The sequence below is a fragment of the Oncorhynchus mykiss genome, chromosome 28 (genome assembly GCF_013265735.2).
Source record: "Oncorhynchus mykiss isolate Arlee chromosome 28, USDA_OmykA_1.1, whole genome shotgun sequence".
NCBI lineage: Eukaryota > Metazoa > Chordata > Actinopteri > Salmoniformes > Salmonidae > Oncorhynchus > Oncorhynchus mykiss.
The window spans coordinates 1819615-1831248 of NC_048592.1; the positions used below are offsets into that span (position 1 = coordinate 1819615).

At 45.9% G+C, this 11634-nt stretch overlaps 1 protein-coding gene across 1 annotated transcript in view; it reads left to right on the top strand.

The window, feature by feature from the left end:
- Nucleotides 1-11634, top strand: part of LOC110508332 (junctional protein associated with coronary artery disease homolog) — a 33111-nt gene that overhangs the window by 15821 nt on the left and 5656 nt on the right. Inside the window, exon 3 of the mRNA XM_021588775.2 lies at nt 167-4470. Within this exon, the coding sequence (XP_021444450.2) occupies nt 167-4470 (4304 nt within the window). The remainder of the gene's footprint in view (nt 1-166; nt 4471-11634) is intronic.

Below are 11634 nucleotides of genomic sequence, written 5' to 3' on the forward strand. Positions count from 1 at the left end.
TACCTCTTCACCCCCAAAGCCAAAACATCAGCTTAGAGGCTAGCCAGAGATACCAGCATTTTAAATGTCACAATTATCAATATGTTTTGATGTTATTGTAAATATTACATTTTTTATATTAATGAATTAATATTGTGCACTGAATTGTGCATTCTTCTCTTTCCAGGTTCTATGACGCGCCCAGCTTAACCTATTCTGAGCAGGTCGAGAGAAGAGAGCAGTTGGATGAGAGGGATGTCTTCTACTGGAGGAGGAGAGGCCAGGACTTCAGTGTCCTCCTGGATTACGCCGACGGCCGGGAGCTGAGAGCATCCGCTGGCTTTCTGAAGGCCTCTGAGGCGGCATGGCGACCACAGGCCCTGATCGCAGAGGACCATAGGGGAGAGAGGGAGAAGCTGCAGCAACAGAAGCAGCTATGGGAAGACACCTCCATCTCCTGGCTGAGAGAGGCCGATGCGGCTCCTAGACAGTTAAGGGTAGTGACTGGGGTGACTGGGGAGCGGAAGTGCCAGAGCCTGGGCACAGAGGAGTGGAAGCCTGCGGTGGGGCTGGGGAGGCAGCTGTCGGATGGGGAGGGCGAGAGGTGGGCTCAGGAGCGGCAGCACCGCCTGAGGACTCAAGAGAGCACTGGTTCTATCCTCCCCAGAACCAGAAGGATGTCCCAGTCCCTCCCCAGAGTGTTGTCACCTGCTGGAGCTACTGAACACGCAAACACACTGTCCAGTTTGGTCAGTTTCCAGCTTCGACCAGGCCAGGTTGATAGACAGAGAGTGAACAGCACCGTATTTTCCGGGCCTTATAGTCGGTATTACCACAGTGCCGCAGTCAGCAGGGACCGGTGGGCCAGAAACAGTTGGCAAAGCGTCGGACATGTTGCACTTTTACCAAAGCCCAGGTTCAGCAGGCCTGTCAAGCCTCCATCATACGAAATACACCAGCAGACTAGGGGTAGCCAGGAGATGCTCGCTGTAGCTGTAATAGATCAGCAGGGAGGGTCCAAACAACCGAAAGACAACAGGCCTGTCTATTACCCACGGGGTGGAGAATTGCAAAGACAAGACTATTTTGCACAACACTCTGCTATCTTTGGCATGGAGCCCCCCGGTTATATCCCACCCCCGTCTTATAAGAGAGCCCTGCCCCCAATCAGGGGAGGACCAATGAACCGCAACGAAGTGGCAAACTATAAGTGGAGGGGGGAGGTGAAGATACAGATGCACATGCCTATGAGCTCAGAGGCGGGAAAGTGGTTTTCCGGACAGACAGGAGGGTCGTGGCTGGAACACTACGGGGATCAGGGTATACCCTACAGGAAACAGGTTAACGCTAACCCAAACCTTAACCCTGGATACACCGAGGAGCATCTGGGTCATGTTCACTATTTACCCTTTGATGATCCGCGAGTGAGACAAATCTCAGGAGGGCCTGGCGGAAATTCTCTTACTGCCACTGACAAGTTTATCCGAAACATGAAGAAAGAGACTCCCTGCGCTAAGGTTTTAGGACAATCTACACACGATAGTGCCTTCCCCCCCCCACAGGGGCTCTCTCTCAATAACGACTGCCGCAAGACATCTCTCAATGACAACAACGGTGGTAGTAGTACTAGATGGTGCAACAGGGGTTTAATAAACAAAGGAAGTGTAGACAGTGTAGCTCCTGATCAGAGCTGTGGTATCTATCCAACAGCTTTTCACATTAGACCTCCTCAGCAACTGATCAGGCATCTGGACCAAGGTCAAGGTGTGTCAGAAACTGTAACTCAAGTGAAAACGTCAGTCAATGAGCCTGACTCCACAGAGAAAGAGAAACCAAGAAAAACTGACTCAGAGAAACCAGAAAAAAATGAGAAAAAGAGTGTAAAACAAAAACTTAGCGAGACAATATTCTGTTTGGTGTCTGTTCATGTCCCTCTAACGCCGGGTGGTGCGTCTCGTGATCAAAACAACAACAACGACGAGAAGCCACCAAGCCCAGTCCGGCCACCAAGCCCAGTGGACAGTCGGAGTGAGAACAAAACGGGCCACTTAACAAACCAAAGTTTCCAAAGCACATCTTCAGCAGAGGCTGAGCTGCAAGCATTAACCGGTAGCATAGCGAGCAGCAGATCAAGCAGCAAAATAGTGAGAAAGCTCCCTATTAAACCCCCCAAAATAAACCATCACAAGGAGCTGAAACTCTCAGGTGCCTGGCCTGGGAACCAATACCGGGACCAGGAGACCCAAACTAGCCCAGAAGCCCGAAAGCCTCAGCATCCCCCTCCTCCAGGCACTGAAAACAAGGAAGCACAAGACCCTCACGTCCCTGCCCCAGGCTCCTCTGACGTCATCACCCAAGATCCCAGTGGTGTGGGCAATACTGCATTCAGCTGTCCTATAAAAGGGGTGAAGAGCCTGAAACCATCCAGCAACAGCGCCTTTTCCAGGACGGCCACTTTCTCCATTTCCAGCCAGCTGATCAAGAGCACAGCTCAGCCGCCAGCAGCGCCACCACCACCACCACCACCACCCTCAGGAAACGCGATGGAGGCCAAACCAGCAGCGACCTGCAGTGGGCAGGAAGCCTTCGGTCAGTTCCTGCTGAAGCCCGTCAGCAGGCGGCCATGGGACGCCATCGAGGAGCTGGAGACTATCAACAAAGAGTTCCAGGATCAGCAGCAGCAGAAGCAGCAGCAGAGCAGCAAGAGGCACAGTGTTGACCAGTGCATTGAGGACCTCAACGAGGCCTATAAAGACATCCTGGAGCTAGGCACTGCCAGCAATAACATTTCCAACAATAGTGGTGCTGTGCAGATCCCTGAGCGGATCAAGATAAGGCTGGCGGGGGAGGCGGGGCTCAGCAAGCCCAGCAGCCTTAGGCGCAGTATTGAGAGCTGGTCTGTGTCCGTCGACCCGGAGTACGGGGAGGTTAAGAGCGCTTTCTCCAGACCTGCTGAAAGAAAATCTGTGACTTTCAGCAAGCAGCTAAGAGAGGAGCTCCCTGTCCCACCACGCAAGCCTACAGGATTCAGAGAATACAGGGTTGTTTCGAACTTGTCGCAGAGGAGAAGTAGCTGCAGTGGCAGGACAGTGAAGCTAGACCTCCCTTCGCCTTCGGAGACACCACCGCCTTGTCACTTCACCGGCCCTAGTGACTTTACTGACTCTCCTAGTGATCCCAGCAAGACCAGAGACTTCAGTCCAATGACTCCAACAACGCACACTGCAGCCGAAGTCCCCTGGGCAGATAGGCAGCCGATGCAGGACGCCTCCACACTTACGAGTCCCCCTGACTATGAGGACATATGTCAGTCTTTACAAAAGCCCCGAGACTCAGAGGTTAACAAAACGTTCACCGCCATATCTAAACCTGGTGGTGGTAGCTGCGATACAGAGCCTATAGGGGGAGCCTGTTTAGACTCTGCAGAGGAATGCCCCATTTGTAAAAGAGAGCGCGAGAGCCAGATGTCCAGACCAAGTCCAATGTCTCCGCTCCACGAGGAGTCAAGCCCAGACTTATCCGATCAAAGTAGCGCGACGATTGTTGGCGACCGTGACAGTCCACAAGGAGCTGAAACATCTGAAGAACCAGCTGAAGGTGAAGGAGACACAAAGGTATCCTCTGACTCTGGCTCAAATCATTCAGAGGCTCAGACTATATGTTGCGATTGGAGGAAGCAGCTGTCACTCATAGATAAGAAGGTGGAGGGGAGTATCACTGCTGAGAAGACCAAACAAAACCAAGCTCTGGCAGTGGCTGAGGGCATTCCAGAGAATGAATCCATAGAGGAGAGGGCAGCCAGGATATTAGGGATTGATGTACCTGCAGAGTCTTTAGTCACAGGGGAGCAGCGGGTTAGCGAGACGGCAACAGAGAGTAAACCCGCTGCTAGTGAAGATACAGAAAGCAGCAGGGCAAACGAACAGACAGTACAAACACATGTGAGAGATCCAGATTCTGAGGAACTGGACTCTGGAACGGTATCTACAGTGCCTCCTGACAGGCAGGAGGCAAAAGAAAAGGAGACACCACAGGATAACCCAGAGTACATCAGGAGTGCCAAATGGACCCATCTGGGTCGAGAAACTCCAGGTATGCAGGAGTTTCCGCCAGACAGACTACCGCTTTCGGTCCCCATTAACCCTGACCTTAAGCTGTCCCACAGTCTGGAGGGAGAGATGAGGGGCAGAGGACCCTTGCAGCGCGTAGATGCCCTGCAGGATAAGCTGGCTGCATCGCCCAGCCACCGGGTGGCGGTAGAGCGCCGGGCACGGATGAAGGAAGTGGACCCAGTGTCGCGCATGAGATGCCTCAGCATCAGGAGCACAGACTCTGGGGAGGAGGGGGCAGAGACGGAGGGGGAGACCAAGCGTGGCGGTGGGCAAGTGGAAGTGCTCTCCCTACCTGCTTCCTCCCAGAGTGATACTGTGGAAGATAGAGAGGTCTCTGAAGACACAGTGTTGCAAGATGAGGAGGTGTCATCTCTCTCAGGTAGCTACTTCATACATTTGATGTTTTGTTCAAGTATTTTTTCTGTTGAACTGTGTTACATGTTATTCTGAATACAAGTGTTTCATCGAGTTAATAATGTAATATTTGTTACACATTTGTGCTTCATTTTCACTGTAAAATACACTACATGACCAGAAGTATGTGGATACCTGCTCATCGAACCGCTAATTTCCAAATCATGGGTTTTAATATGGAGTTGATTCCCCCCACCCCCCCTTGCTGCTATAACAGCCTCCACTCATCTGGGAAGGCTTTTCACTAAATGCTGGAACATTGCTGTGGGGACTTGCTTCCATTCAGCCACAAGAGCACTGATGTTCGGCGATTAGGCCTGTAGGCCTGGCTTGCAGCCGGTGTTCCAATTCATCCCAAAGGTGTTCGATGGGGTTGAGGTCAGGGCTCTGTGCAAGCCATTCAAGTTCTTCCACACCGATCTCGACAAACCATATCTGTATGGACCTCGCTTTGTGCACAGGGGCATTGTCATGCTGAAACAGGAAAGGGCCTTCCACAAACTGTTGCCACAAAGTTGGAAGCACAGAATCATCTAGAATGTCATTGTTTGCTGTAGCATTTAGATTTCCCTTCACTGGAACTAAGGGGCCTAGCCTGAACCATGAAAAACAGCCCCAGACCATTATTCCTCCTCCGCCAAACTTTACAGTTGGCACTATGCATTCGGGCAGGTAGCGTTCTCCTGGCATCCGCCAAACCCAGATTAGTTCGTCGGACTGCCAGATGGTGAAGCTTGATTCATCACCCCAGAGAACGCGTTTCCATTGCTCCAGAATCCCATGGCGGCGAGCTTTACACCACTCTAGCCGAAGCTTGGCATTGCGCATGGTAATCTTATGCTTGTGTGTGGCTGCTCGGCCATGGAAACCCATTTTATTAAGCTCCCGACGAACAGTTATTGTGCTGACGTTGCTGCCAGAGGCAGTTTGGAACTCTGTAGTGAGTGTTGCAACCGAGAACAGACCATTTTTTATGCAGTATGCTCTTCAGCACTCGCCGGTCCCGTTCTGTGAGCTTGTGTGGCCTATCACTTCGCGGATGAGCCACTTTCCACAATAACAGCACTTCAGTTAATCAGGGCAGCTATAGCAGGGCAGAAATTTGGCAAACTGACTTGTTGGAAAGGTGACATCCTATGACGGTGCCATGTTGAATGTCACTGAGATCATTCTACTGCCAATGTTTGTCTATAGAGATTTAATGGCCGTGTGCTCGATTTTATACACCTGTCAGCAACAGGTGTGGCTTTATACACATACATTTGTGTATATAGTGTATAGCAACACAAACATTGTTTGGCAATGACTTAATGTTTTGTTATTATTATTTGAGTGTTTAGTTTTACCTAGTGTTATTTTATGAGGCAAGCATTTCAAGCAGTGAAACTCTGGCTGTTACTATGGAGTCTTTCCACAAGAGGGGGCTATTGTACTTAGATATAACACTTCAAAACTAGAGACCTGCACAGGTCAGTTTTTTGGAGCCGCCCCCACCCTGTGCCGGCCACATCAAGTCTGAGCCCCATCTGACATCAGGACAGATTCTTTTTCACAAGCCCATCCACCCACATAGAATTGTTCTGAAAGCCGATCCGTGACCCGCCAAATCACATGCATTTATTTCATTGTTTTTACGACAACAGCGTAGTAGGTAGGCTTTAAGGCTATTCCCATTCCCTTCATGAATTAATTTGTCTGCATGTCTATTCAACATTTGGATAAAAGGAAACCTTGCCATGAATTAAGAATAATAAAATCTTATTTTCACAATGGGATGGTCAAATGGTCCCTTTGAAAATAAGCCTTCTAATTAGCCTTCTTCTTACCTAATGAAAGCCTATTGCCGACAGAACAAAACAATAGTTGTATATTCAATATTGTTTAGCTAATCAAGTAGTTTAATTGAAACTAATTAAACAATTCCCAAACTCTATAGGCTGCAGCTTTATTTAGTAGGGGCATTTGCATCTCAAAGGACCCATCAGCACCAACATATGAAGTTCATAGGAGCATGTCAAATGAAAGCTGAGAGTCTATTTTTTAATATTAATTAAGACATATATACATTTCCATCCTAAAAATTAGGATTAAGCAAAGGCTTTGAATTCTGGTCTAACAGATGAAAGGGGTCATTTTTTTTTTACTGAAATCAAGTTTGCTTATGAGTTAAGTAATTAAAACTCTGCCGTTACCAAATCGGTAGCAGAATGACAGAAATCTGTAACGGAATTACTGCAATTGATTTGGATACAATGAGAAATCATAGTAGTCACAAACCACAGGTTGGTCACCTGCTATAGTCCAACCAAATGTGATATTTTTTGGTGGCGGAGCTCATTAGAATAATAGCCAGTGTGTGAGGGAATCCCCTCCTATTTGAATGGCCTGTGGCCCACGTAAAACCTTTCCCGGTCAGAGGAATAATGGAACCTTACAGAGTTAACTTTATTGCCAAACAGAGGTATGGACATGGAAATGGTTTGAAAGTACAGAGAAAGAGAAAATGATTACTATAAATGTAATAACATGGGTATAAACAGTGCAAAGTAATGCATAGAGTAATGACCACAATAGCTCAAGTAGTGATAATGATAAATAGAACAAAGAACTGTAGAAATGTAAACAAACATGTTACCTGAACAGTAATAACATTACAGGGAATAGATAATAGCAACTGCTACTAACAGTAACAGTAAACACACACAAATCTCAACCGTAACAACAATAAACACTACCCACTTCTACCCACGCATTCCATGAACACACTGCCATAAATCCACCTCTTATCTGTGCTGAAGGAAAATCATCCGGACTGGGTCCATTTCTGGGGATGCAAGAGCATGCATCGGGCCTGATTAGACAGTGCAGGACCAGCTAGATGTCCTTTGCCCATCAGAGGTTGTATGATCAGCTCATGTACAGAGTGTGGGGCAAGTGGTCACCAGCTGATTGGCTAAGACCACAGGGCTGAACACTGAACAATATTTCCTCACATGAGAGCCAGACTCAGCAGAGCCAAACAAACAATTGCGCACAAAAAAACTGTAAATTAAAGTGTGCTGCAACGCCCTCAGCAGGGGGGGATTCTCTACACAGAGTGTGGAATAATACCTACAAATGCTAAAGGATATTGCATATTTCTATCTTTGTGTGTCTATTCAGGATACATCTATATTAATAGAATGATATGCATAATTATGGATATGACTTTCTGTACAGTACAGATCAGGGACCTGATTACCGTAATTCCATTTCCGGATGTAAATCCACTTCACACCTACTTGTAGTTCAATAACCAAAATATTTTTCTTACTCAAGGTGTCATGTCATAGCTGACACCCCATTCTTTCTGCAGACATCTTTGAATCTCCTTCTCCACAATGACTCCAAAATCCTTCCAAACCGGGCATTTCACTCAGACACCACCTGTTTCCACTAAGGTGTATTTCGGCGTTATAACCTTTCTTTTGATTGATTCTGTTACGTTAGCCATTTTCGCGTAAGTGAGGAGTCAGGGAAAATAAACTTGGCTATGTATTGTTGTGTGGCGAAAGGGAACATAAGCCCTGCACGTGGACAGCACCACACAAATAGGCTCCCAGCAAACATGTCCACATTGGCACGATGTGACCCAATGCGGGCTAAAATATTGACCCCATGTAGGCTGCCAACACTGGGCCAATGCGCTTTTCTATTTAATAGGAATTTTATAATTTATTAACAACTTAATTCAATGCATAAATGTAATAATTTTCAAGCCCTGAATGTACTTGGGGAAAGTGATACATTGTATCAGAAAGACACCCAAGTTGTTACTATCATACATATATTTTTACATGAGAAACTTAAGTTTCTCATGTCACATGCACTTATTTAGGTATTTTTTAAAGACTTCATCATTGGTAGTGTACAAGATTATTTTTTTTAAAACTTTCACACAACAGAACACTTAGCTGCAATATGTTACTTTTTGGGTGACCTGACCAATATAACATAGAAATGTGTGTTATAGATCTGTAATTCTCATTGTAAGCAAGTGTGCACCATTTCTTTGCTTCCTAATGTTACGTTTTGTTTTTGCGTCTTTTACTTTTGTACACCAGCTGAAAATACAATATTTTTGTTTATGGAAAATATGTTTCACAGCCGTTTAGATGGTACAAGGATTCTCTACACTATACTTGCTTTTTTTGTTACATAAAATTAGGCAAACTATTTGGATTTTAGCAACCAGGAAATGGCAGAGTGATTTTCTTTTAACTGGAATGACACTCAGTAATGGTTGCAAAAAAAGAACTGTGCGCAAACCACACACAAAGATATTCAAATGAGCCCCCGCCTGGTGTGGGCTGGCCCCTGTTGGGCTTGGTGTGGGCTGGCCCCAGTTGGGCTTGGTGTGGGCTGGCCCCTGTTGGGCTTGGTGTGGGCTGGCCCTGTTGGGCTTGGTGTGGGCTGTTGTAGGCTAGCCTGTGTTGGGCTGTTGTGGGTTTGGTGTAGGCTAGTCCACGTTGAGCTTGGTGTGGCTGGCCCACCATGGGCTGGTGTGGGCTAGTCTGTGTTGTGCTGGTGTAGGCTAGCCCAAGTTGGGATTATATGGGTAGCTTGTTTTGGGCTTGGTGTGGGCTGGCCATGCCCACCGAATTCCCACATGGGGCCAATGGGGTCATGTTTGCCGGTCTACTAATGGAGAGTTCCATGCTAACTTCCCTCCCTCGCTGAGTGGCTGGTAACCTAAGCCTAGGCTATGTCTGCCTCACCACTCACATAGCCTAATGGAATACACAACAAAATATATATATTATCTTCAGTGGTGAATCGTGACTATAGGACCTAGGCGTTCAGAGGGACCAAAATCTTCCAATACGTTACGTAAAAATACAATACGTAAAAACAAATCTAGTAAATAACAGAAGACATCACTTAATGCACCCGACATGATATCTTCTGTAGTCGGGACCATTCTAGTGATGTGTTTGATTCATTCATAACGTGATAAAAAATATCAAAAGGTGACAGGCTCATGGTGCTAAAAGGACAGCGACCGTAATACCTGTGCACTCCATGGCACTGAAGGAGAGACCATTTTGGTCAAACACATACATGGCTCACAAACAGGCAATAGCAGTCACACACAGCACCAAATAATGTTCAAGATTATGCATCCCATTCACTCCAGTTGGCCCCATGAAATCATACCAATACAAAAGCACAATCATTTCACGTCCAAAATTAAATTAACAAACCAACTATGACTTCCCATTGCAAATATATTTTATCACGTTCATTGCACTAACTGGTGATCTGAAGTTTAAAATGCAACAATATTTCACAGTAATTATTTTCAAAGAGATACAGTGCCTTGCGAAAGTATTCGACCCCCTTGAACTTTGCGACCTTTTGCCACATTTCAGGCTTCAAACATAAAGATATAAAACTGTATTTTTTTGTGAAGAATCAACAACAAGTGGGACACGCCCAATTTTTCAGTTTTTGATTTGTTATAAAAGTTTGAAATATCCAATAAATGTCGTTCCACTTCATGATTGTGTCCCACTTGTTGTTGATTCTTCACAAAAAAATACAGTTTTATATCTTTATGTTTGAAGTCTGAAATGTGGCAAAAGGTCGCAAAGTTCAAGGGGGCCGAATACTTTCGCAAGGCACTGTAGCTAACAGCAAGCAATCGGCAACAAAAATATGTGCCACTCACCAGATGATCATTTGTAAACTAAGTTTGAATGTTAGTGTTGAAATAGCTGATGCTAACAAATTAGCAACATCCACCTTGAAGTTGATAACAGCTGCTGCAGCCGCCATCGTCACTCTACTACAACACAAACTAGTTAACGTTACAGGCTGACAACGTTACATGTGCTGCAAAATAAATGTACACATACAAGTTGTTCAATAATTTCAGCCACACTGCTCTCACGTGTCAACGAGCGTCTGCATAGTCAGGCGCTGAAATAGAACTTGGTTCCATTTTTTATGATTGACGCACTGCAAGTACCGTCTCTCCCATCTTGGTTTTTAGGAGCTGTAACATGCGCTGAGAGTCGGGAAACAAGTTCAGGGAGTTACTAATATAATGAATAGCCGAACCATGACCAACGCACAGCCATGAAACTGAAACAGAAACAATGGCGCCTGGGGAAGGAACCAAAGGGAGTGGCATATATAGAGAAGGTAATCAGGGACGTGATTAGAGTCTAGGTGAGCGTAACGATGCTGACAGGTGTGCGCCATAACGAGGCGGGAGAGTGAGCACAAGCAACAGGAGCATATACCCACGTGGGTAATTGAAAGATGAACTGAGGTCCACACTCCAGTCCAGTTGTTGGCGGTAATGCACCTTAAAGTTGGTTGCCAACCGCCATATAAAGTCCATAGATGAAGAAGAAGACTGAAGGAGGCGAGGTTACTAGAAACGAACTAGGTTCCCCATTTTATCTGTGGATTAATTGTCGGAGTAGAGAATACACTATTTTGTGTGACTCAAAATGGGTCGATATTCTACAAAGATCCAGCAAAAGAAGGATCTTGTAGATTTCAGATTTCAGATTTCAAAATAACAACAAAATGTTTATATCCCAGGACAAATGATCAAGCAACAGCAAGCTAGCTAGCTGAATGTCCATGAATGTTTCAGAAGTGTTTCGACCTGTCCCCAAATTAATATAGTTGGTTCAGAATTAGTTTTGATATTTCAAACTGCGTGTCCTGATGGACAAAATCAACATGCGAGATGGCACAAGCGGGCGCATGCGCGTGCCCGATGTAGTCAGCATGTTATCGTTGGAAGACTACTGCTTGCGACACTGATTATTTTCTCCTGCATGCTCTTACATTTGACATTTTTGTCATTTAGCAGACGCTCTTATGCAGAGCGACTTACAGTAGTGAGTTTTATGGCCGAATACAACCTATTAGTGTATTGCCGCCACCTATTGTATTTGCTGTTTATCAGCCTGCTATTCTGTATTATAAATTACCTCTTGTGCTCTGACTAGTGAGGTGTGTAGGCCTTGGAGAAGTCCTAGACATGTCACAGCAACAACAAAAAAACGGTCCCACTCATTGCAAGTATAAATGTGATTGGTTCATTCGACTGTCACTCCAAAATTCTGCT